At 40.9% G+C, this 27,796-nt stretch overlaps 1 protein-coding gene across 5 annotated transcripts in view; it reads left to right on the top strand.

Annotated features, from left to right (window-relative positions):
• Positions 1–27,796, top strand: part of PPP1R12B (protein phosphatase 1 regulatory subunit 12B) — a 109,909-nt gene extending 82,113 nt beyond the window's left edge. For 3 of the 5 annotated variants that reach the window (XM_081866992.1, XM_081866996.1, XM_081866995.1), the window contains 7 exons: positions 2,801–2,817; positions 3,220–3,364; positions 4,589–4,693; positions 4,945–4,998; positions 6,817–6,867; positions 11,118–11,245; positions 21,833–27,796. In XM_081866992.1, the coding sequence (XP_081723118.1) occupies positions 2,801–2,817; positions 3,220–3,364; positions 4,589–4,693; positions 4,945–4,998; positions 6,817–6,867; positions 11,118–11,245; positions 21,833–21,839 (507 nt within the window). In that variant the 3' untranslated portion in view covers positions 21,840–27,796. Of the gene's footprint in view, positions 1–2,800; positions 2,818–3,219; positions 3,365–4,588; positions 4,694–4,944; positions 4,999–6,816; positions 6,868–11,117; positions 11,246–14,741; positions 14,922–21,832 lie in introns of all 5 variants that reach the window. The other 2 variants (XM_081866993.1, XM_081866994.1) reach the window with 2 other exon arrangements.

The following is a 27,796-nucleotide window of genomic DNA, read 5'->3' as shown; positions in this document are numbered from 1 at the left end:
GTCCCAACCTTAGTTTTCATAAACTTAATCATCTTGGTTTATGTGGGATACAAATAGACCAAGTGTGTCCAAGGATTCCAAGTACTGGAAAAGGTCTAAGCTTTCCAAGGAGCAACATCTGAAATGTCAAATCACTTCCTGTAACTTGTTAAGTTTTTATTCACTTGGGTAACTCGACAATGCATCAGTTACAAGTCCCACTGCTTCAGTGGAACTTGCTTCCAAGAAAGTGTGGTTAGAATTATATCCTTTAGCTTAAAATTTATTATTATTATTATTACATTCTGTTTCCTGGGTTCTGCCTGGTCTTATTTTACCTTTTACATACACCATGTCTGAACTGGTAGAATGTCATTTTATGACATAAAATTGTCATTTTATCCCCACAGTGTTTTCACTTAGAATGCTCAGAAATTGGACAAAGGTCCGGTGCGATTCTGTTGGGATAAAGATTCCATATATTGTCTCAGTTAGACATCATTGAAATTGCAGGTTATGGTTTTCATTTTGCTAGAAGCGATTCATACATGACACACTTTTATTTGAATACATGGTGTACTTCACTAAAATTTGTACGAAACAGTCCTCCCCTTGCCCACAAATCGGCAATGTAACACGCATGTATGTATTTCTATCATATACATCCCTGTTTCTCCTCTCTTGCCTGTTTGAAGAGTTTCTTCATGTTCTAAAACATAAATATTTAGGTTGTAGTACTTGCTAATCTTAAAATATAGTGGATTAGGTCTACAAATTTGACTTAGTATGAAAAGCTGTCATTAAAAGAGATTAGCAGATGAATATGCAATGTGCTAAATGAATTTTGACATGAGTGACTATTTTGCAGTCTTCAGACCGGGAAAGTGGTGATAAATGAATACTTTGGACCAATAAGTAGACAATAGGAAGCAGGCTTCTGTACTACAGTGTGAATTTCTAGGAAGCAAATTACTTCCTAGAATTTGGGGACTTTCAGAATTAATTGCTAGTTAAAAGAAATACAATCTTTAGAAGTGTCTGTAAAACTAGATTTAACTTCTAAATTAGGAGTATTTTATGATGGTCCTAAGAGTTACTATGGCCCAATATGGACGAATGGTGATACTGAACTTAGGATATCTGGTTCAAACAGCTTTTTCGGTCAGACTCGTGAGGAAACCATGAGCAAGTTGTGCCTCGGCTTCAAATTTCCCAGTATGCAAAATAGAAAAAATAATGACCCGCCTCAGAGAAGAGTATTTATTATTTTATTGTTTAAATTTGTCTGTTGCTTTTCCCTATGAATGTGCTCAAAGCTGCTCACAACAGAACAGCAAAAATGTTATTTAATGTGTCATTATAGCAATCAAATACTAAATTATTTCAAAATGTAACAACACTCTAACAAATAAGTCAAGTGAATGCATCAGGCTGTGTTCACAAATCTCAGCATTGTGGTTGTGGGAATGTAAACCAAGAAGACAAAACCAAGGTTCACCCCTTCCCTTCCCGAGTTCTAATGGAATTACCGTATTTTTTGCACCATAACACTCACTTTTTTCCTCCTAGAAAGTAAGGGGAAATGTCTGTGCGTGTTATGGAGGAAATGCCTACGGGTGGCATGCCTACGGATTTTCCTCCTCTAAAAACTACGTGCGTGTTATGGTCGGGTGCGTGTTATAGAGCGAAAAATACGGCATTCAATTAAGATTTGGATCATGCTCTCACATGGAACCTAATCAATCACAAACCTCTATTAACATTAGACTAATAAATATGTAAACTCACAGACCTAAGTAAGAAGGGAAACAAGCTATTTATAGGCATTGCTAAGTATTCTGAGTATAGTGCTTCCAGAGTATAATCAATGGGACACTAAAGATGCTAGTTTGACAACTCTAACCTTTGGATCAGATGCAAGTCTGATAGCCGTGATGGATGCTTCTGCACTCACAACAACTCATTTCCGAACAGTATAGATATATTTCCCCATCTGTCAAGTCACAAAACTGCTATTACACAAACATTTCAAACCCTTTCACCAAATCCTTTGGAACCCTGGATGCCATGTGTAGAAGTTGCTGCTTCTGACACAGTTTTGTTTTTCTCATCTTTGGACAGGTTCTGAGGCACACACTTCTTCTGTTAGCTTTGATATTGCAGCCCTGTTTATGGAAGATTGTCAGGATTTATGTTTTTATTATGTTTTTAGATATGTTGCAAGCCAGCCAGATGGGCGGGGTATTATTATTATTATTATTATTATTATTATTATTATTATTATTATTATTATTAAAAATAGTGTGTATGTCTAGTTATGAATGTCCCACTCACCCTTATTGTGTGGATTACTTGGATGAATATGAATCCACTTATTGCATTTATCCATGTAAGGATGATGAGAGCTCATCTTCATGAAATGGCTTTAATTCACAATACATGCAATTCTTCAGAACAGAACTTCACATATATCAGTTTTTATATATCACATATATTAATACACACACACACACACACACACACACACACACTTTAGTGTAGGACAGTAATAAAGGTCCCCTTCATGTAAACTGTGTGTAAAAAAATTATGGAGATTGTATGTATATTTACAACAAGATTTTCCCTTGGCCTTGAATGTTTTTCAATTTATTTAAGTTGGTTCAGATGAACCTATAGACAAGGTGCAGCAATTTCACACCATTGGATTTATGGTGCAGTCACTTGTCAATCGCGTTCACCCAATTGTCAGGCTTCAGTAGCTGTTAACACTGGTATCTTTGTTTTGTTGCTAATTGTGTTTTCTTTTTTCTCCCTCTTATAGCATGAGAGGCTTTCCAGGTAAGCTATTCAGAATGTCTGCTTTTCTTAAAGCATACATTTCTATATGTTTCTTCCCAGCATTTTTCTCTAAACAGCTTATGAAGCTAGAATCAGGAATCCTGATAACCTGTCAGTGACTTAGTAGGCACCCCTCGCTTTCCTTTCCCCAAACCAAGTTTGTTGTAACAGTGATCAGCAAAAGAATATAAATGTTTTTCTATTTACTTGCAGATTCCGCCCCCTTTCTCTTTCCCACACATTTGAGTTAGAGGAAAGTATTTATTGGGGAACACTTTTTTGTCACATATAATAGGGTATCTCTCTGCAACTCTCCTTTGAAAAATAGTGATTGAGAATGATACAGGTCTGTAAGTGGTCTTAAAGTGAGTGAAGCTGTTTTTATATCATGTTTGATGCCAGGTTGGACGCAGCAAGTTCAAGTACTGGCACCAGCGATGCCTACGGGGACCGTCCCTCTGGTCGCAGTGCCTACACTAGAAGAGAGAATCGCCTGGCTGCTCTCAGCAGCAGGACAGAGGATGACAGTAGCAAGGATTATAAAAGAGTGAGTAATTGAAATGGACAGGCCTTCGGGCCTTCTTTCTTCCCCACCCCCACCCCTCTTTAATCAAATAAGCAGCAATTTCACGTAAAGCTAGACTCTGTTGGAAAAGAAGAGAAAAACAACAAAAATATATATGCACAAATGACAATACAGCATAGTCCCAACAAAGAGCCTGCTAAAGACAAATAAGCATCCACTGAGAGAGCAAGTTGGATGAGGAGAATTAAGAGCATTCAGCAGGACTTGGCACTGGTACATTTGTGTTTCTACCCACTGCCTCTTCCATAGGTGGGCTGAGCAGCCTTGGGCAGGTCACCAATCTTTCGCGCCCGTAAAATGTGGATTTGTTGCACTATAAAACTTGAGATGGTGTACAGATCTCTGGGAAGTGTCTTAGAAAACATCCAACTTTCTGAATAGGTCACTTGGAAGATCACCATTATTTCAGCTGCTAAAATATGTTCTGCCGTTTTGCATGTTACGGAGCAGAAAGTGCACAGTGCCACCTGGTGCAATTGCTTGTTGAGTTGGTGCTGGAGCAGGAACGGATTTGCTTCTATTTGTAGCAGTTTCCACACAAGATCTGCTTTAATGCTAGTAGTAATAGTTGAAAGGCAGTAGGAGTGACCTGAACGGAGTGCTGTGCATCATTTCAGATTAGGATTCATTGAGTTAACGGAGTAGTGGCATTCACACATTTAGGCGACCCTTTCCTTGGTGGATTTGCCTACATGGAATCCTTGTGTGTGGCATATTTTCAGGTTCTTCTATGGAGCGCTATTGGAGCTTGCTTTCATTTCACATGAACGGAAAGGATGTACTCTGGAATAATGATTAGATCTCTCTTAAGACCAGGCAGGATCAGTTGTTCAGCTTCTTTTAGGGAAACCTGTTTGCCATTACCAGTCTTCTAATTCAGAAATACCTGATAAGTTTCCAAGGAGCACTAGGGTTCCACTGGAAGAGAGTTGATGTTTTTAAAGTAAATATATGCAGGAGTTTGCATGAGAATTTTTCTGCATTGTTTGTTTAACTTCCTATTCTACAATAAATAGGAGAAGATACCTGATGATAATGAGTTACAGTTAGTACGGCTGCGGTAAAATCTGGTCTCCAGGATCTGAAAGCAGCAGGATGGGCATCTATTTAATTGCATTATATGACTGTTGATGTTTCAGTAGATGATACCGTGAGTTAACTCCACTTCTCTTTTTTTCTATCCAGCTCTATGAAAGTGCCCTGTCTGAAAATCAAAAGCTGAAATCAAAACTGCAAGATGCTCAGTTGGAGCTTGTCGATATCAAGACAAAAATTGACAAAATAGCCCAGGTGAAGAGACCTAGGAAACAAGGGGTGTACTGGGATTGCAGCCAGATGGAAACAGATGTTTGGCCCTGGTGATAAGGAGTTAATAGCATTTGAGGAGAGCTATCACTGCTTCTCAGACAAATGATAAAATAGAAGCAGTTGTGCTGTAATGTTATATCACTTGGTTTCATAAGAATTCTGATTTTATTTGGAAAGGATTTCTTTGTAATACTTTCTGCTTTTGTGATAACTTTGGTTTTTCATTTCAATAGCAGAAGCAAGAAAAAACCTCTGACCGTTCGAGTATGCTTGAGATGGAAAAGAGGGTATGTGTTTCTGCATTTTGGTGTCCACTTACTTAAAACTTAGCATGGTTTTAGAATGCATACTCATTTTAAAAGAGAAATATCACTACAGGAAGCTGATTCTGTTCCTCCTTCAAGAATCCTTGGGTAATCCTGATCTCCTTGGCTTCTCATACTTGTTTACAGCATTTTTGTTAACTATAAAACTGTTCATTTCGGCATCCTGGCATAATAAGATACACAGTTTGATAAATCACCACTAATGAAGCCCAGAACTTACTGTTCTAGCATGGCTGTTGATGTCATATAGTTGATTAGAGACGTTCCATTGATTGTGGTTATATTTTGAAAACATGAGATCAAATAGAGTCAATTTTATCATAAGTTAACAAAATACGCTAACTCATTGTGTTACAATTATTTAAAATGTGCAAGTTTCTTACGAAGATGAGTACCAAAAATACTTAAATTCCAGCAAAGTTTAAATCTAAAGATGAACACATAACAAGCTTAGTACGTAAGCATATTATGTTTGTGCTACTGAATTCCTTTTATCCAATACAAAGCTCTGTTTCTTCTTGGGCTTATTGGCATGTAAGTTCTTAAAATACCTTCCAAATACTTTCCTTGGAAAACAGTAAATCGTTTGTGGTTTCAGGGCCCCGTTTTGATTTTGTTTATTATTTTCTTGTTTTTTCCTGAAAATATTGCATTTGGGTTTGTTTTTTTTAACGGAGACCCTAAAACGGAGCTGTGTAAGATGTAGGATGAAAGGTACAATTGAAGTTGGAGTCCTTGGTGGCCAATAGTGAAAGCAGCACTCACCTGGCTTCTGGTTGCATGCATTGCTGCTGCAAACTGAGAGGGAGGTGGCAACAAAGCCAACAGGAGCATTGGGTTGGCTTCGTTGGTGTGTTTGCACTGGACCAACCTTACAATCACCTCCCCACTCCCGTTTTTCATCTTGGTACTTAGCAGCAAAGTGGATCAGGTGTGCTACTGCCTTGAAAGCAATTGCTCCTTGTTATTATCCACCAACAACTGGTATTCAGTGCCTCTTGCCTTGGAACATAGAGGTTTCCTGTAGCCATCTTGGCTCAATGCCATTGATTCTCGCCTTCTTGTCTAACGCTTTCCAGTATGGTGTGTGTGTTCTTTTTAAAGAGGTTTTTTCTTTGCACTTGGAACTCTCAGCCAGAGGATAAATAAGAGAGAGTAACTTGGCACACCTTCTATCTGCTATAGTAAGATGACGCTATGCCAGTTTTGTTCGTTTGGGAAATGGTACGTCCAGTACGCAGCTTTCAAACTAGTTAAATTAAGTATCCTCAGGATGCAATTCAAACTGTCCACTATCCATAGGCTGGGACTGAAAACTGAGCTCTTTTCAATGACCCCACTGGCTCCTATCAAGCTAATTACAAGACAATTGATTGTCTGTTAGGTGAAAGGAGCTGATAGGTAGTTGTGGCTAGACTAGAGCTGCAGGAGGAAACAGTAAAAGGGCCTGTATAGAGCACAGGTGACCCTTAAGATTCTGGATTACAACTCCTCTCATCCCTGACCATTGGCCATGCTCTCTAGGGCTAAGGGAGTTGAAGTTCAAAAACATCTGTTCCCCTATCCCTGGTGCAGAGGTTAGAGATGAGCTGTGGGAACACACGAAGAAGAGGTTTTTTTGACATTGTTTGTTCTTAGTGTAGGTCTTGAGATGTTTGACAACCTTATTAATGCTATTAATGATACATTTTTCTTCACTGAAGGAAATACAGCCATAGCTGTATTTCATGTAGAAAAATTACACAAAAAATGGTAATTGTGAAAATATTTTTTAAACAGGAGAAACGAGCTCTGGAGCGGAAGCTCTCAGAAATGGAAGAGGAGATGAAGGTATGAACAATTCTTCATTGATTTTCCGCCTTCTGTACATAGTAGCATAATTTTGGATTGTCACGTGACTCTGCTGGGGTTTTTTGCTGCAACAGATTAACAGGTGCCCCTCAGAAAATATTAGAATAGTGTAAGTCATTGTTAAAATGTTGGTCTTAGATTAACCATTCATGCATGCACACCACTACTAGCTATTGGGAATTTATTTATTCATAAAAATATTTATAAGCCGCCTTTCATCCCTAAAGGGCTCTCATGATGGTATTCAGAAACAAAAACAGATTTAGGCTATAAACCAGATTAAGAACAGATAAGAAAACACATTAAAACTTCTGCATACTAAAAATTCAGAGCCATGCAGAATGGAAACCGTTTTACTGCCCCCCTGAAAATAAGTAGAGAGAAGCCATTTTTACCTCCCTTGGGTGAGAGGGCCACCGTTCTGTTACTGCCACAAAAAAGGCCCTGTCTTGTAGCCACCTCTTTAGGCAGTGGAACCATGCCGCATGGCCTTAGAAGATGATTGTACACTCCTATGGGAAGAGATGGCTTTTCAGATATCCTGGCCTCAAGTCATCTAAGGATTTAGAGGTTAGCACCTTGATTTGTGTCCAGAAGCATATCAGAAGCCAATGCAGTTGGTATAAAACATAGTGAATGTGGTCTGTGCCGTGCACATCAGAAAGCAATTTGGCTGCAGTATTTTGCACCAGCTACAGTTTCCAAACTGGGACGCGGGTGGCGCTGTGGATAAAACCTCAGTGCCTAGGACTTGCCAATCGCATGGTTGGCGGTTCGAATCTCCGCGGCTAGGTGAGCTCCCGTCGTTCGGTCCCAGCTCCTGCCCACCTAGCAGTTCGAAAGCACCCCTAAGTGCAAGTAGATAAATAGGTACCGCTGTATAGCGGGAAGGTAAACGCCGTTTCCGTGTGCTGCTCTGGTGCCGGTTCGCCAGAGCAGCTTCGTCACGCTGGCCACGTGACCCGGAAGTGTCTGCGGACAGCGCTGGCTCCCGGCCTCTAGAGTGAGATGAGCACACAACCCTAGAGTCTGTCAAGACTGGCCCGTATGAGCAGGGGTACCTTTACCTTTACCTTTTACAGTTTCCAAACCCAGCAGCCCCACACAGTTCATGCTGCAGTAACTAAATGGCAACTGGTTGAAGCATGCATCACTATAGCTAGATCCATCTTCTGCAGGAAGGGGCACAGCCAGTGCACCAGTCAAAGGCATTCCTAGCAATAGCAGCAAATAGGATAATCGAGGACCAATGCCCAATCCATTAAAGCATACAAGTTGTGGGAGAGAGTACATCCCCATCCAAAGCAGACTGTAGTCCAGATAAGATTGCTGACTACAAGAACCATTGGTCTTGCTTGGATTGAGCCTGTTTGTTGCCCACATCAATCCATCTCTGCATCCAGGCAATGGTTCAGGACTTTCACAGCCTTCTTGGGGATTAGTTGATCAGGTAGAGCTGGGTGACAGGGAGTTGGTGGATATACCAAAATTTAAAGTGTGCTAAAAAGTCTGCCCAAAACTTCACCTGCACAGGAAATAGAAATGTTTCCCAGCTTGCAAGATAAACATTCCGGTTTCATGTTGCATTTTCTCTTGAATTTTGTATGCAGTGCCTTGCAAATGCCTCCTGAGTTTGTATGCTTCATAACTCTGAGGCTCTTACTCCTTTAGGGTGATACCATTTTATTATGAAGCAGGGTGAGGGTATCAGTTTATGTAGCAACGTGTGCTCTCAGTCCCCAGCCAACTGTTAGAAATACAGTGGCCACCGAGTATACAGAAGTTCACCCCTGCTTTAGTGACATCACTTCAGACACAATTTGGAGAGTGGCTTTTCCTGATGAAAGAAGGGATTTTTTTTCTTGGTGCTCTTGCCATAGGGGTAAGAGGCAAAAGTGGACACAAGCCCTGGCCACGCAGTACTGTGCATGTCTACTCAGAAGTTGGTCCCACTGAGCTCAGCTGGGATTACTTGTGTGTAATATATGATTGCTGCCTAAGAGAAGCACCCACTGCTGCAACATGCCAAAAACCATGTCTTTGCCAAACTAGTTCTTACTGTATAAATGCATCCAATGCTTTAGGTTTCTAAATGGAAAAACTATTAGTAAATGTTATGAATGGTAAAAGAAAACAGATACAACAGATTCCGTTATTGCACAGCACCTGCATGTAAAATTGCAATATGGACATAGAGAAGCCACTGCCTGTACATTGTCTGGGAAAATGCAGTCAGTTATAGTTTTTCCATGTCTCCAAACAAACCACAAGCTGTTGCCAAGGTTCCTCTTGGCTTACCGTGCATGGTTTGTTTGCAGAAAACAACCTGTGAGCCTGCGTTCAGACGTAACACTAAGCCAAACAACAGCTTAGTTCCAGGTAGTGTGGCACCAACAGAAGCAGGAGTGGAAAGAAGTGGTGGTGATTTTTGCTCTGTGTCCCTGCACACTTGCTTATCCACATTTAGCTATGGTTTGGCTTACTGTTACAAGCAGACTGTTCACTCTGTGTGTCTGTACACAGTTTGATTGTAACTAAGGCTTGTATGCTTTGTTTCTGCCAGTAATACATTAAGGTCTCTGGCCTTGAAATATAAAATGCCTAGTGGGTCAGACTTACTTTTGCCTTCCACTGGTTATAGTATCTCGCAGAATCATTCCTGCTAAAGTTAAATAAAATTCACTTTGGTATACAGATTCTCTTTTACTTTGAAACACTGTGCAGGTCAAAATGTGCAGCTGACACTTGTATAAAAAAGTCATAAGTGGAGATGTGCATTCACCTCAGACTTGTGCCTCATCTATGCTGAGGATCCCCACCTCTGGGACCCCCTTGGGATCTGAGGTGGGCACCCAAGTCATTGGAATCACCTCAGAGGGCTTCAAATGTGTTTGATATAATTTTGTAACCTTCCTCAATCTCTTTATCAATAGAAGATGACAGGCAAGTGAGGAGGCAGGCAAGCAGGCAGAAGAGGAGTTTTACAACTGAGCACTCTAGCTTCCAGTTAGGAAATTTTACCAGGCTCCTCCTTTTCCTTCCAATCACAGTACTTTTGGGAGGGATATAGGAAGAATTCCCCACCTGAGCATCCCAGCAAAGGAAATGTTGCTGCATTTCTCTAGTGCACTTGGTAAAGGCGTTTCAGCTTGTTGATTCTTTCTCTGACAGACTCCACTCTAGATTTGGGGTGGAGAATACCCTTTTTGCATCTTTCCCCCTCATGTTCACAAGTCAGGATGTATGTGCAGCAACAGCAGCAGCCACAATGTAATGGGCTACTATTCTCCCACCGCAATTCACTTGCTGGCTTATCCAGTGACAACAGCACTGTAGCATGTTGGGAGCCAAACAGCTGCTCTGCTCTGCTCTGCTCCTTTCCTGTTACAGTTTCATTGCTGGATAGGCCTGTAAGTGAAAACGTTGTGGGGAGGCTGGTGACTTCAGCAGCATCACTGCCAGGAAACCCAAGCAGTGTTAGGTGCTTGGGGCAGGGAGGTAAGTGTTAGCTCCAGCACAGTCTGCACTGGTGCAGGTCCCAGCATATATGCTCTAGTTGTTGGAATATTTTCTACCTCATGCAATAATTGTTTTGTGGGGCTTGGCGATTGGCACACTGAACATGCCAGGTCTTACAGACATCAATATTTAAACTCAGTGTTCCCTTTGTCTTCTGCTGCCTCTGCCTGCCATTCTTTCAGTCACTATGTCAGCTTCGAACTCGAAGCAGTCACTCTGCTCCAGCATGGTGTCTCCATACTGATTCGAGGAATGTGCCTTGTGAAGGCATGCACCTTGCTCCTTCCTCTGTCTCTTTCTCACTGTCTCCAGAAGTGTCTGCTAGCCCCCTTGCCTGCCTTCCTCTTATCAGGCTTGCTGGTAAAGGTGCATGCATTGCTGTTTCTCTTCCTACCTTCCTCTTATGCCAGGACTGGGGGTGGGGGTGTTGTGGGCCTTGCTGCTCACTTGGAATGCTACACATGCAAGTTTTGCCTCATGCTCACATCAGCCCTTTCTTCTTCAGCTTTCCACTTCCTGTGACTTTGGTGCAAGGGCACCTCTACACCCACAAAACCACAGAGACAGGCATGACACCTCTTTTTTTTTTTTTAAAAAAAAAAAGAACCACCACCCTCGGTTTGGTAGGCTTCATCCCCTCAGAATAGACTACAATGGAAATGTCATCCAATTCTACCAAAATATAGGTCTTCTTGATTTTCCCCTTGTAGTCAATGGGGAAGACATCGGGTGCTTCGGAAAATGAGGCGAGGCGACCCTCTGCCTTGGATCCGAGGCGAACTGCGATGTTAAGCCAAGCCACCAAGCCAAGGCAACCCCCAGTCCGAGCCAATGAGAGGTGGGTTCCAAGGCCATTTTTTTTCCTGTGCACAGCCCTAGTCATGAGGTATGCATTTTAAATCTCATGGCAGTTTTGGGCAAAACTTTTATAACTGCATTTCTTCCCACTCATTCATACTTCATGGCTCCAGAATATTGCTTGAAGGACGATTGATAGCACAAGTAAGTACATGAGAGGAGTTGTCAAGCTTCTGGTTTCCTTGCACCACCATTTGAGCTTTCTGTCTAAAGACATACAGAATGGTGCTGGACTGGGCAGGAATTTGCCTTTTCAGGCAGCTCCTTTGACATGCCATCCCTTTTTTGGACATCTGCTATAAAGAAGTGCTGTTTTCTGACGATCATGTTTTTCTGGTAAAGGCAGAGGCAACGTCTTGTGCTTCCCTGGTGACCTGAAAATACTAAGCTGGCTTCACTGTACTATATAGGTTTACACAATATGCAAATACTTCTGCTCCCAAAATGTGTCTGTTCTTTTTTCTGCCCCCTGGTGCTTATTTCCCTAGAACCTAACTTCATTTCTTGGTGGTAGTGGTGGTGGGGAGAAATGTTTCTGCTTCAAGAACAGGAGCTGCTGCACCCCTGAAACCATAGTAGTGATGAAAGCCATTTCCTGCCTTGCTGGAGATGGTTCCAATTTATGTCCTTTATGTTTTTACTGAGTGTGATAATCCTTTGAAGTCAAGATCTGTTTCGACTTGGGGGGGGGGGTTTCAAAAGCGGAAATTGCACTCCATCTTACAGCATGATCCTCAGTTGCGGGGGATGAGTTGCACCATTGGCCTCTCTAGAGGTCTTATTAAAATGTAATTATTTGAAAGCTCTTAAAGAATTAAAATGAGAATGCAGAGGGGCAAACGCAACACCACCTTGAATTCAGCTACACAAAATAGCTATACTGTACCTTGTTCTGAAGGATGATGTGACTAGCAACAACAACAAAAACAACCCTCCTAAAAACGTACTAGTAAGAAGAACAATGCTGTTGTGTTACATGTAACCAATATGCAGTAGTTACCAGGATTTTATCCTTCAGGTGTGATTGCTGAAGTGTTCGGCTCTGGAAACCCTAAAGCAGCAGTACTGATTTGTGTGAGGTGGTGAAACTATGAAAATCCTCGATAATCTTATTTACTATTTTTCTTCTGAACTACCTTTTCTAAATAAATGTAGTGCCCTTGAGTGGTCCGTCAACTTTGGGTGTTCTGCCATAATATTACAGGCCATTTTCAGCATGTCTGCTTCTCTCAAATGACATCCATTTCATGCATTACATGCCTTATCTGTCCACAACTTCTTTTTATAGCCAAAGTCACCTTGAGTTGACAAAGCAAATATGCACGCATCCTGCCTCAATCCCTCTTGTGCTGTGGTTGCATTTTGGCTTACCCCTTGTCCAGGAACTGCTTTTTCAATTTACATTCTTTCCCTGCTGTACAGTCACCTCTTTCCTTGCTGTCAGCAACTCACTTGGAAGAAGGAAGGTAAAAACCTGAGTTGGACACTGAAGCAGTGTCGTTAGGCTCTCTGGGCTGCTTGATCGCTTTGCGACTTGGCTGAACAGAGACACAGCTCAGCTATATCAGCTTAATCCTTAATCCTTAATCAGCAATTAAGCCTTTTAAATTATTGACAGGTTGGACTTTATCATTTTTAGTAGTGAAACCTTTGATGCAGTATTCAGTTTCTTTTCTGGCCCTGCTGCCCCATTTATGATCTGTCCTCCTATGCAATATAATTATTGTGAGCTTCTGAAGAACTAAATTAATGAAGCATAAACCAGGCACACCAGCATTAGGATTTCCTAATAGTCACAGCATAGATGGGGGGGGGGAATAAGGATACTGTGTTGTGTGTCCCTCACAAAAATGTTTGCAGAGTTTGCTAACCTTTTAGTGTTTTTGTCTTATGGGCTTAGTGCCCTGTGCTTAAAAAAAATAAAATAAAATGACTCTCACAGTTGAAAATTAAGTAAATTATATCCAGAGATCTGTTTAGCCAAACGGTAATGGAGAGCTTTTGGTTGGTGCCTGGATTTAGTCAATAAATCTCTATGCTTCAGTCAATGAAGAAGAGAAGAGTAGAATGGAATGCAAGCTAATGGAAGATATTTGCTTCTGCAGAAAATTCTAGGTTGCTGTACCACAATCATCCCGGAAGTAACAAAAAGGATGCTGTTCCATTGGATTTGTGTTGCCTTTTCTGCAAATTGTTGTCACATAGATGTTGTACCTCATATTTTGAGAGTCTGTCAAGATTATTCCCCATCCTACTGGCCCAGTAAAACTTTCTGTAAGGGTGTTTATATCCTCAGTTATATCTTCATCATTGTGTTTTCTTCACTGTCTTACAAAGGCATTTACTTCATGTCTCAAGTAGACAGATTCAACGGCTCAGTTATACCTTTGAATGAACACAACAAAATAATATTCCAACAGAATCCCTACAGCTTTCACAATCTGCCCATGTTGTTTTATTATTACACCATATTGAAAGTGAAATGCATTAGACATTTCCTTCTTTAGAAAATTGGGTCCTTTTAGTGTCTGCATTGGAAACCCTTCTGAAGCAATTGCCTTTGATGCTATAAAAGCAATTTCAAAGCACTTAATTGTCTGTATACTTGGCCTTTAGTGTTCATACAAGATTTTAGTCCTATTTATACTAGAGAAAATTGCCGTGAACACATAAATTAACACTTGTGTTTCATGCCAGTAAGGAATGCTGACCATTTTTTCCATACACAAATATGAAAAAGTGTGTGCTTGTATTTAGAGGGGTGTTTTTGAAGATTCTGCATCAATGGTGTTTAGTGTAAAGCTACTGTTTGGCTAAATTGTGGGGCAAAAATTCAGCACGGGGACACTTACAGACTGCACAGGCTATAAGAGTTGTGTATTGTGACAGTATTCAGCATTGTACAAACCAGTTTCCCTTTCCACTGCAAATACTACCACATGTTGTAAAGCGAAGGATAGCATTAGACTCATTTTAAAGCAATTTACTTCAGCTGCTACAACTATCCCCTTTTGCTATGCAAAGCCACTTTGGCTGGGATGTGGGTCATATAAAGCTTTTATAAAGATACTTAACTGCCCTATTGGTTCTCTTCCAACCAGCATTAGTCATCTGTCAGTACCTTGCAAAAGGACTTTAAAAGTGCTGTGCGCAAGGTTTTCCTGATGTGGTTTTCAGCCATGGTGAAGTTTCTCACTCCATTTAAGAGCTATAATTTGTCACCTTTATGGTGTTTCATTAAATTTGAAACTTGGTTAGGTTCAAGCCTTAAGAGAATGAACAGCATTCTTTGTGGTTTCTTTTTTGGTTGGTCTAGTGCTTTAGTATGTTGTCCAGCTTCTTCTGTGCTTTCACTGCTCTCCACCTCTCGTTGCTGCTCTTCTTTTTTTCTTGCTTGCCAATTGAATTCATGTTTCTGTGCTGTTTTATATTCTCTGTTTTGTCTTTGTCTATCTCCTCCATGTCTCACTTTGCAGAACCTTCACCAGCTCAAACAGATTCACACTTTGAGGCAGATGAATGAGCAGCTGCTGGCCGAAAACAGGGCTTTGACCCGGGTTGTAGCCAGGCTCTCGCAATCCGCTGAGACCCCAGAGTCAGAAGAGCTATAGCATCTCCCCCTCCAGTTGATCTCTCCTCTCCTTCCAATCTTCCAGGCAGGTCTTTGCTCTTATTGTCTGACTGAGCTATTCCCTACCCTTTCTACATTCTTCCTAAATGTGGCAGATAAGGAGCGTGACACTCAAATAGCAGTATGGAAGTCACTGCCTGTTCATAGACTAAACTTTGCATTTCTAATGCGTACAAGGTACTTCAGTCACTTCTTTTCAGGTATACATTTCCCCCATATGGGTTCTGCATCTCAGGATGATCACCAGCCTAATAATAGTTTTGTTCAGGCTTTATTTTGCCTTTTTAAAGCGTTGTTGGGTAAGCACAGGATGAATGAAAGAGGCAGAACAAACACACAAAAATCCAGCCACCTGGTTTCCATGACTGTGAAAAAGAATAATGCAGTTCTGAAGGTAAATGTAGGATATCATTAATACTAACAAAATATATGTAAGTGATCAGAACTGGGACATACGGCTCAGTGTTAAAGATGGGTTTGTATTGAATATTTTTATGAAATGGTGTAGTATCTGGTGTGAGCTAACACTGATGTAATCCAGCAATGTTAAAAAAACACAGTTTTGTCATTGGGGAGGTGGGTTGTATTCTAGCTGTGGTTTTGTAAGGATCTAAAGCTTTTCTGCTAATTGTGCATGTAAGTTGTGAGAGAGTAAGTACCGGAAACTGCAAAACAAAGATCCAAGTCCTCATGTTTGTTTATTTATTTCAAAATTTTCATACCACACGGATAACTACCCCAAAAAAAAAAAACTAAATATGGGGGGGGGGGGACAAATTAAAGAACATGCAGCATTTTTATTTAATGAAAGCCATTTTTGAATAGTAAAGCTTATAAATGATATGTGTTCATCAGAAAAAGTAGGTATAGATTTTTTTTATTTTTTTTTAAGGACTAGATAGCTTCATGGAAGATATGAGTATCAAGACCTGAGGATGCCTTTGTCAAAGGTCAGGCCTATGTGGGTGGGGGGAAAATTGAGTGGCCCCCAGTAAAGCAAGAGTTCCTCAGGTTTTCCCAACACTATAAAGATTCTACCCAGTTAGGATGGCTTTTTGCAAAGCACACATGAACAAAATAAAACCAGCTGTTTTGTTATAATGTTCTTTACTGATGCTTTGAGCTCTCCTGAAGATTTTAAGTTGCACAAGGTGTTTATTTTATGTGCTCTGTGTCTTATAGGTTGGCATGTTATGCTTGCTACATATAGCAGCTTTAATGCAAAAGTGTAAGTCTTTTTCTCTTGAGAACTTGCTTCAGTGAAGCAACAAAGCAAAGATCTAGGTCCTTTGATACTTTCTCCCTGTATGTTGCAATTCATCTGACTGAAATGTCACTAAGCTACCATGTTTCTTTGCAGATGCTAAACAAATGACTTTAATAGCATTACAGGGACATACCATTCAGGCACATTTTCTTCTATTTCACAGTTGTATTACTAAATATACCTAGGGTCTACATTTGTACTGTACATGCAGAAAAGTGCTTTTCTGGGTATTCATGGAAACACCATTAAAACTAGTTGATTCCCCACACACACATATATTTTCAAAGCTTGTGTTTAGTGTGAATGTTTTTAATGGATATCATGTAGTGAATCCTGCATAATAGTTTTGGGGAACACCAGATGTATTGTGTAGTAAATTGCACATTAATCATTTTGTCCTCCTTGCCCTAATTAGACCAGTCATCTCTCATGTTTGGGCTAATTTGCTTTGAAGGAACTACTGAAGGATGCCATTGGTCTGATGGTAGAACTTGTTCTGACACCCCGTTTTGTTAATAATCTCACTTGGGCCTTGCTTTCCTATTATAAAATGAAAATAATGGTTGTACTTGTCAAAGTTGCTTGAGACATTCTAGGAAGTGTATGTCTGACTGTTGTTTGCAGGCTCATCTTATAACATTAACTATTCACACCATCGTGTGAAGCTCAGGATGAAACTATGAAGTTCAGCTATCATTTTTATACCGGAAACCTATTTGCATATTCAGGCCCCACAAAGAGAAAAGTTGAATGCTGATTTTATAAATCCAATACCATTCCAATCTCTGCTTGCAATTTTTGCCAATTTTCAAGCAAATATTAAAGAACTCTGCTAACCTGGGATGAAATACCTCACCATTAAGGTTTTGTTGCTACTGAATGGTCAAATAAATGTGACTACATCTGTTGCAAAATGTCCTAAATTTGCAGCATCTCAGTTACCTGTAGCAAATCATAAAGTTTGTCCCTCCAGTATTGACAGTAAATCTGTGGTGGTTGCCTTTCTAAATATTCAGAATCCCAAGTACTGTATAAAAATTGAAACACTGAACAGGATTTGGGATTGTACCTCTTTACCCTTCTCATTGCTAGGCTAGGTCAAAGGGTCACCATGTTGGCATGGATGGAGGAGAGTGTGTGTACTTCTTATCCTATCCTGTGTCAAAATAGCAAGGTCAGCAAGCTGTCAGTCATTTATTCCCCTTAGCAACAGGCTCCCAATAAGTCTGTGTGCAGAAAGGTGCACATAACATAGCCCACCTCCCCCTTCTGCCATGGTTGGAGTGTCCTTTGTGGCTTTATCTTGACCTAGTCTCTTCTAGTGGTGGGAGGAAAAAATCCTAGTGGTGGGAGGAAAAAATCCTTAAATAAGAGACACGGGGGAATGATTAATGGACTTCAATGTCTGTACACTAATGCGCAAAGCATGGGTAATAAACAAGATGAGCTTGAGCTCTTGGTACAGCAAACTAAATATGACATAATAGGCATCACTGAAACCTGGTGGGATAAGTCCCATGACTGGAATGTAATAATGGAGGGTTACAATCTATTTCAGAGAAACAGACCAGACAAGAAAGGAGGAGGAGTGGCGTTATATGTCAGGGATGTGTATACCTGTGAAGAGATCCAAGATTTAGAACCTCAAAGCCAAAGTGAGAGCATTTGGGTCAAAATTAAGGGAGAGATGAATAACAGGGACCTCATTGTGGGAGTTTACTATAGATCCCCAAGCCAAATGGAGGACATAGATGATGCCTTCCTGGAACAGATGGCCAAGCATGCAAAAGGACGGGAGATAGTAGTAATGGGGGACTTCAATTACCCGGATATTTGCTGGATGTCAAACTCAGCCAAGAGCATAAGGTCAAACAGATTCCTCACTGGCCTTGCAGACAACTTCGTTGTCCAGAAACTGGGAGAAGCAACAAGAGGAACAGCCATTTTAGATCTGGTCCTAACCAATGTTGATGACCTGGTTAGTGGGGTAGAAGTGGAAGGATCATTAGGCGCAAGTGATCATGCTCTTCTGAAGTTTACTATACAGCGGAAAGGAGCAACCAAGCATACTAGGACTCAAATTCTTGACTTTAAGAAAGCCGACTTCATAAAACTTAGGGAAGTGCTGGGTGAGATCCCATGGACAGTAATATTAAAAGGAAAGGGAGTTCATGATGGCTGGGAGTTTGTTAAGAGGGAGATAGTAAAAGCACAACTTCAGGCAATACCAATGAGATGGAAACATGGAAGGTGCCTAAAGAAGCCAGGGTGGCTATCTAAAGAACTTTTAACTGAGTTAAGATTAAAAAAGGATGTGTACAAAAAATGGAAAAGGGGGGAAACCACCAAAGAGGAATTCAAACAAATAGCCAGCGCGTGTAGACACAAAGTCAGAAAAGCTAAAGCACAGAATGAACTCAGGCTTGCTAGAGAGGTTAAAAGCAACAAAAAAGGCTTTTATGGGTATGTTCGTAGCAAAAGGAAGAACAAAGAAACAGTGGGGTCACTCAGAGGAGAAGATGGTGAAATGCAAACAGGGGACTGAACTCCTCAATGCCTTCTTTGCCTCAGTCTTCTCCGATAAAGAAAACAATGCCCGACCTGAAGAATTTGGAGCAAATGATTCAGCAGAGGAAACACAGCCCAGAATAACTAAGGAGATAGTACAAGAATACTTGGCTAGTTTAGATGTATTCAAGTCTCCAGGGCCAGATGAACTGCATCCAAGAGTATTAAAAGAACTGGCAGATGTGATCTCAGAACCACTGGCAGTCATCTTTGAGAATTCCTGGAGAACAGGCGAAGTCCCGGCAGACTGGAGGAGGGCAAATGTCCCTATTTTCAAAAAGGGGGAAAGAGAGGACCCAAATAATTACCGCCCAGTCAGTCTGACATCAATACCAGGGAAGATTCTGGAGCAGATCATTAAGCAAACAGTCTGTGAGCACCTAGAAAGGAATGCTGTGATCACCAATAGTCAGCATGGATTTCTGAAAAATAAGTCATGTCAGACTAACCTGATTTCGTTTTTTGACAGAATTACAAGCTTGGTAGATGAAGGGAACGCAGTGGATGTAGCCTACCTTGATTTCAGCAAAGCATTTGACAAGGTGCCCCATTATATTCTTGTAAAGAAGCTGGTAAAATGCGGTCTTGACTATGCTACCACTCAGTGGATTTGTAACTGGCTGACTGACCGAACCCAAAGGGTGCTCATCAATGGTTCCTCTTCATCCTGGAGAAGAGTGACTAGTGGGGTGCCACAGGGTTCTGTCTTGGGTCCGGTCTTATTCAACATCTTTATCAACGACTTGGATGATGGACTCAAGGGCATCCTGATCAAATTTGCAGATGACACCAAACTGGGAGGGGTGGCTAACACCCCAGAGGACAGGATCACACTTCAAAACGACCTTGACAGATTAGAGAACTGGGCCAAAACAAACAAGATGAATTTTAATAGGGAGAAATGTAAAGTATTGCACTTGGGCAAAAAAAATGAGAGGCACAAATACAAGATGGGTGACACCTGGCTTGAGAGCAGTACATGTGAAAAGGATCTAGGAGTCTTGGTTGACCACAAACTTGACATGAGCCAACAGTGTGACGTGGCAGCTAAAAAAGCCAATGCAATTCTGGGCTGCATCAATAGGAGTATTGCATCTAGATCAAGGAAAGTAATAGTGCCACTGTATTCTGCTCTGGTCAGACCTCACCTTGAGTACTGTGTCCAGTTCTGGGCACCACAGTTCAAGAAGGACACTGACAAACTGGAACGTGTCCAGAGGAGGGCAACCAAAATGGTCAAAGGCCTGGAAACGATGCCTTATGAAGAACGGCTAAGGGAGCTGGGCATGTTTAGCCTGGAGAAGAGGAGGTTAAGGGGTGATATGATAGCCATGTTCAAATATATAAAAGGATGTCACATAGAGGAGGGAGAAAGGTTGTTTTCTGCTGCTCCAGAGAAGCGGACACGGAGCAATGGTTCCAAACTACAAGAAAAAAGATTCCACCTAAACATTAGGAAGAACTTCCTGACAGTAAGAGCTGTTCGACAGTGGAATTTGCTGCCAAGGAGTGTGGTGGAGTCTCCTTCTTTGGAGGTCTTTAAGCAGAGGCTTGACAACCATATGTCAGGAGTGCTCTGATGGTGTTTCCTGCTTGGCAGGGGGTTGGACTCGATGGCCCTTGTGGTCTCTTCCAACTCTATGATTCTATGATTCTTCTCCCTGGGCTAGAGGTTGTGCATAATTTCAATATCCCTGATCAGGCCAGGCACCTGGTCATTTATTTCAACAGAGGCCAACCTCTAGGAATTCCTGGGAGCTTGAGGGGCTGGCAAAATGTTCAGGAGTCTGGAAAGCAAGCTGTCATAATTAACCATGTGCTGCATACCTCAATTAGTAAAGGCATAAGAATTCCAGACTTAAGCCATGGCCCAAAATAGATCACTCTTGGTTGTCCTTGCCCCAAATCACTTAGCGTTTCTAGGCACCCAGTACTAACCCTTACTTTAAATGCAATATATAAATATATTGCATTAAAACAAAACTTTTATCTCGTAAATTAGTTGTTAATCAAAGAGATACTTTATTTTATTTAAAGAGCCTAGATTTGGTCTATGATCTACTGTATATTTTGATTAGTTGTTCCTGAGATCAAGAAGTAGGCTTTCATCTGCGTTGAGATGCAACTGGATGCCATTTTGAATCAAGATGCAGACGGAACCTTTCAAAACTGCTCTGGTTTTTTGTTTTGTTTGTTTTGTTTCCTGAGCAATGCCGGGTATGAAGCTGCTAGTATTTCATAATTTGCCCGAAACATAATTGGGTGCCTACTGTCCATGGAAAAACTACTGGCTGGATGTTACCAACACTTTCCAAAAGTGAATCCACCTGCATAAATTGCTGCTTCCTAAGTCACTGGTGTGGGTGGGGTGCAAGGATAGATTTGAATCATAAATGTGCATGATAATACCGAGACCTTTTGAGCAAAGTATCCCTTCTTGACTATTGCTTGCATATGTTGAAAAAGACATTAATAGAGGCACACAGCATGTAACAGAAATCCCACCCAACCCCACTGTTGGGCTGTAATTGTGACTCTGCACATGGAAGTATAATGTGTGAACCAACCCTAAGTTTTCTGAAAGTATGCAACTTTCCCTTCTGAGTTTAAAAGTGAGCGATTTCTTTTGCATGGGATTTATCCAGGTGTGAAGGAACAATGCTACAAGGCAAGTGCATTTCCCAAAGTGAAGTAAAGCGGAAGAGTGCAAGTAGCATTGTCCAGGATGAAATGCCTTTCAAGTTGTGCTAGATTGCAATTGTTCTCCAAAATGTACTTCTTTCTCATAATATTTCTGGGTATAATTTCCTGGGCTTACAAATGTCCACGAGTGTGACGTCTAACCTAGCATACTCACTCAAGTAGATGCTGCTCTGTATATATGAGAATGGAAGAGTCAAATCCATGTTTAATCTTAGAGATATGAATATGAAAAGGATACACTTTGTTGGTGTGGCTTAGTTGCTTTTGGGATCAAATCCATTTTCGATTAACACTAGAAATGCTTTCGTTTGAGTGGTCGTGTGTTTCTCCCCCACCAGAGCTGCATAGGAATTTCAGGACAACCAATACTGAATTGTTTGGATCTTGTCTTTGAACAGGTTTTGACAGAACTGAAGTCCGACAATCAGCGGCTGAAAGATGAAAATGGAGCCCTCATCCGTGTCATCAGTAAACTCTCGAAGTAGTATATTGAACATAGGATGGGCAGAAAGAGGAGATATTTGTGCACATGCTGCCAACCCTGCCACCTGCTTCTGATCTTCCAGTTGAAAGAGCAGCTGGCATTTCAGACACAGATCAGCTAGCCCCACCCTTCACTGCTCTTTGCACCTTGCTAGGCATTCCCATATTGCACAGTGCTTATCCTTCCCCCCAACACAGCATGCCCCGCCATGTTTTAATATTTTTGGAATGTTGAAGTAACTCATTTGAAGGGACAAAGACTGGGTTGGCACCGTCTGAGCTGCCCAAACGATCTGCTGTAAGCTCCATATCCGTCCACCATAATCTGATGTAAAGAAGAATCTACTGTAATAAGTGATATAGAAGTGACTCCATAGCGTTGACCCAACATGTCTTAAGATACTGTCTTGGAGTAGGAATAATGAGTGAAACTAGGAATTGCCACTGAGGATTTATCAATCTCCATTCTGGAATTTGGAAGTCTGCGGTGCTGGTGAAAGCCATGATGACTTATTTCTCTGGGAGTCTGACAACAGTCACTTGGCTTGGAGATTCGTGTTTTCCATGTGTCTCAGTAGCTAACTGATTTATTTAATGTAAGATTTTTGATAACTTAATTTGGGGATCCAATCACTGGTTCTCCTTTCTGTTTTGCTTCACTTTTGCCTGCTACCCTTTGATGGTTCTTGCTGTTTTTTCCATGGGTGCCTTCTTTGGTACTGTTTAATAATAATGTGATCTTACAGCCTCTGCATTCTTCGCTAACAGTTTGATTTTTCAAGACTTCTGGTGGAAAGAGAGCTAACCAGCAAAAAGTGCTTATTGAATGAAATTCCATAGACACAATGCCAAAATACTTCTTTATTAGCAAGATGTTTGGTTTTTCTACATGAAAAACCTCACAAAAGACCTGGGCAAACAAATCACATTTATGTTAACTTGCCAATAGATACGCATTCCGTTGAATAGGTGAGTGTTCTCAGTTTTAACAACAGCAAGGTTTGAGGGATGATGGATAGATGTGCATATCCCTGTGGAAAATGATGAGCCTCAGTCTTGGTGGAAAGTCTTTGCAGTAGCATTCTATGATGTCTGAGAATTTTGATACTGTGATCATTTGCGCAGTTGTAAGACACAAATTTGCATTTAATGAGGGCATCAACAGCAGGGCCTAGATTTCTCAAAAAGCCATTTCTCTGCATACTGGAAATGAACGAATTCATGTTTATAGGTTATCATGATGTAACTAATTTGCACGCTCTGTTCTTCTGGATACTACAGAGAACCGGATTTCATCTGCAGAACCTGTTAAGGAGTTTCCTGTCAATATGGCAACTTGCCAGTGGACTTGCTCTGTTCTTTCCCTGCATTCTTTTAATTCTCACAATTATTTAAAATAAGGAACTTTGGGATCTGAGAATAACTACTCTTGAAAGCATACAAGTGAGCAGTAGAAATTCAGACATTTCATCCAGCATTTATCAGAGGGGAAGGTGCTTTTTTGATCAGTTATGGAATCAGCTCTGAGATGAAGACAGAATTGTGCAAAGAGACTCAGCAAGACTTCATCTTCCTTTCTTACCCCTATGCACTCTCAGAATCTCCAGAGGGCCCCCCCCAACCCTTGAGCAAGTTTGAGGGCATACCAGGGACTTCAGAAGGAAGGAGAGGACATTGAAGTCCCATTGCACAATTAGAAATCTGTTTCTCTCAAATATGGAGACTCCATATGTTTGCACTCCGTTTCTGAGCAGAACTGTATGAATTCAGTTAATAACCAGTGGATATCATCTTTGCATAGAAGCATCTCAAAAGACTAATTCAGGCTTCTACTATGGTGAGCATAGCTTGTCCCTTTGAACAGAAACAAGGTAAACTCTTGAGTTCCTAGCAAACTATTGCTTAAAAAAAAAAGAAGCACCAGAAATATTTTCTGACATTATGTTTCATTTTAAGAACAGCAGATAGTCAGGATTCTGGATGGGTCAGATAAATTATCTGGTACAACCTCTTATACTCTACTAATTTTATGTGTTGCTTTTCTTACATCCAGTGCTTTTCTTCAACAGTTACCTTCCTACCAACCTTGTTTCAGAGCTAGAAAGGCTTGTGGGGGTTGTTTTATACTGGCCACAACATGCACTGATCTCTGTGAGTGGTATCTTCCAGCTCAAGCATTCTAGCTCACCAGTCTATCTGATTTTACACCAGTGAGAGTATTTGGCTGAACTTTTTCAGACTCTGCCATGAATAATCATTTAACAGCACAGAAGGAGCAAGCGTCTGGTGCTTATGGTCCATTCTGTAATGATCCCTACATTCTCCTGTTGCCAGTTCTCACTTAGCATACAGTAGGTTAAGTATATCTCACAGTTTCATTGTGTGGACCTTAAAAGACACAGACTATTGTGGCTAATGCAGCAAGGATGGCTTGCCTGTGGCCCTGCAGAAGTTGGAGGGCTCCAGTTCCCCCCAGCCCCACACAACATGGCCAGGGATGGTGGGAGTGGGACTCCAGCAGCATCTAAAAGACCACAGATGGCCACATTGATACAGCATGAAGGATGGTGACCTATGAAGTTGAGCCTTTTTAACGTTGGGATTTGATATTTAAACTTGAATTCTGTCCAGCCTGAAATTACGTGAGCTACTTAATCCTGTTGACAAGCCAAAACACTATGATAGCTAGTGCTACTGAAAGTTACTTAAGCAGATTATTTTTGGGGGTCACCGATATCAGTGTTGTCCTCCAAGTATCCTGTGTCTTGACATTCTGGGCTTCATGTCATGTAAAAGATAATCAATTTTTTATTTATTTTAATACATAGCTTTGTCTTCCTTAGTAAGACTTCCCTAAACCAATCACACGAGAACCCATTTTTATTCCAGTATTAAAGTTAACACTGGCCTGGATTGGACAACCATTTCACCTTAAAAAACTGAGGTATGAATGAGAGTTCTGCCCCCCCGCCCCCATCATGCTGTTATTTTGTCCAAGCTGTGACTAAACCAGGAATAACATGGGGGGAAGCCTGGATCTTAAATCTTAGTTTGAATTTGGTTTGACAATCCTGTCTTGTTCCAAAGCTGGTAGCCATAGTTTCACAAACTGGAAAACACTGGTAAATAGAGGCCCTTGTTGAAACACAACTCACTCAAAAGGGAGCAGCCGAGGGGCTGTGTACAGGAGCAAAATCATATCTTGATTGATTAAGCTGATATATGATTGTTCAAATGCAGGCTATTATTTTAATATAATGTTTTAACCAAGGGAGTAGACAATTCAGGACAGTCCACTCATAAGCAAATTCATGCCTGTTTTTAAGAAAACCCAGAGAGAAAATATTACTGCTACTGAATTATGATTGCTTTGTACTAGTGCGTTTTAGTGTTCCAATGGATTTATATAATGTTAGTTATAATTGTGAAGTCTGCTAGAATATCCTCTACATAAAGTACAAATTATGCGGAGAAACCACTGCAAGTTTATTCTGTGAGCTGTGAGAGCTTTTAACTGGAAGGCACTGGGTGGTTTTTCTTTAAACTCTTCTGCCTTACTGTTTTCTTACTCCCAGAAGCTTCTACAGCTCAGTGTACATCCTAAGACGTACTTGCATGTCGAAGGTCTTAGAAACCTCTTCCGCATCTGTATTGAAGTTCCAGTGCAACTTTTTTGATATAAGAAGCAGAGCTTGGAGTAAGGAAGGAGCGGGTTTCATTGCTTGCAAATTGTGAACGCGAGGTTTATGTGCGGTGGTTTGTTGGTCTGAAGCAAAGTTTCAGAAGAAACTAGAGGCATGCAAAAAGGGCCAAGTTGAAGGAAACAAATGCAGATACAGAAGTAGTATTGAGAGCTGACAATATTGCGGTTGAATGCCTTACATTAAAGGAGGTTGTGTTGTACTGCTAAAATACAACATGAATAATATGGATGAACAGCTGTCATATGCAGAGAACTCTTAACCAGTGGAATGGAAATGGAATTTTAAGTGGGGGGTAGATTTAGAGCTGCAAGAGCATGTGTACTTGATTTCATCTGTATTTTGTGACAGCTGATGATGCAGCATCTGTGCACTGTCCATATTGATTTACTGTTAATGGAAGGAATTAAAGAATGACTCTAGAGATCTGACCAGATATAATTCAGTCAGTCATCTTCAGTAAGTCAGGGTTTAAGAGTGCACTGTGTTTTATCAAATCAGCTAATTTCAGATTTATTGGTGGTTTCTAGTCCACATAGGAATAATTATTATCAGAAGCCAGTCTATAGAAATCTGATAGCAAAGTATTTGATGCCATAGGACTGACTTCTTTTAAGGGCTGTGGATACAATCCAGTCGGTGGTTGTTCATTAGCATTTAAAAGTCTTATTCTCATGGGATAACCAGGAATGATAAGACTCGCCATGATGATATTTGCCAATAGGTCAAATCGTATGCAACTCCCTGACTGTGCTTGGGAGACTTAACAGTTGTTTTTCATTAGGGAATAGCTAGTCTGCTCCCAAGGCTGGTGAGCTTAATGTATGCCTGTAGATGGTAAAGTGCAGAATGTAGTCCTTTCCCCCACAAAGGATATTGACTGAATATCTCTCCCCTGCCCTGCCAGTTCTGCCATTACCAGGTGATGGTAGGTCGCCAAGGCCTGGGATTTACTGACAGTGAATAGAAATCATGATTGAAATCAAAATATACTTGAGAGATGATTTCTACTGTATCATGTTTGCTTTCCCCCATAACCACTATAATTCTTTCTGAATTAGAGAGCTGTTTGTGAGCAGGGTCTTAGCACGTTTCTGGACGACTTCCAAATTCCCACTTTGATTCAAATGCAGATTCTCCTTAACAAACATGTCTCCAATTTTTTTTGAATGGGTGTTCATCTGTATCTCAGATTAATCATGTTTTGCTTGGACTCCTTGCAAGCGAGTCAGAAGGCAGAAATCTCTCCCCCCGCCCACCCTGAGATAGAAATTTGTCCTTTGCACTCACACTGATGCCCCCTACTTTCATCTTTGTTTTCCTTTATTCTACTTCACTCCTGCCATATTAGCCCACCTGTTGCACAACTCAAAGCCCAGCATTTTTGGATGTACTCCTTCCTTCAGCAATGTTAAGGGGCCTGTTTCAAAAGGCAATTTTAAGTTTATTTCAAGCTAGCAGACTCCCCAAGGCCTTTTCCCTGAGTGACTTAGATTTGGATCATGATCACCTTCATGTTTGAAAATCCTTTTGCATGATTCTCCTAGAAGCAGCATGTTCCATGAAGGGCTTTTTACAAAGATTAACTCCACAAGCAGCTCACAGGTGAAATTTAACCCAATTCCTAGGGGCAATTCTTTTCTTCCTCTGTTCCTTTCCCCTGACAACTGTTCTCTCTTTTCCTGGGGCAAATCGGACCCTTGGCGTATATGACTTTCAGAGTGTTCTCAGTAAATACTCTCGAAAAACAGCACAGCCCGAGCTGTTGCCACAGGGCCTCTTGTGTTGTCCCCTCTCCTTGCTTCCCTCATGTTGTTGAGGAATCTAGTAACAAGTCCCCTCTGCAAATGCTAACTCGTGGGAAAGAGTGGTGTTATGCACTTGGCTCGCTAACTTCCCAAGCTGCAAGTATTCTGTACTTACCTGTTTTAAGGAGAGTTTTACAGATTGTTGTAAATACACTACTTGGAGAAAAGACTAGCCTGTGAGTGATGAGAAAGAATGTATTTTTATGCAATTTTTTGAGTGGCCTTTCAAACTCTTGAGATGAATGGTTTTTGTTTTCTTGATTGTTATATAGTATTCTAAGTATATGTTTGAAAGTTTGGGGATAATATCCACATCTATGATGCTTGTAAACACAACAGTATTTATAAATGAATAAAGTGCTTTAACACA

The sequence above is a fragment of the Podarcis erhardii genome (assembly GCF_964252035.2).
Source record: "Podarcis erhardii genome assembly, chromosome: 6".
NCBI classification, from domain to species: Eukaryota; Metazoa; Chordata; class Lepidosauria; order Squamata; family Lacertidae; genus Podarcis; species Podarcis erhardii.
Note: the sequence above shows the minus strand (reverse complement) of the source record. Positions and strands in the feature narration are given on the sequence as shown.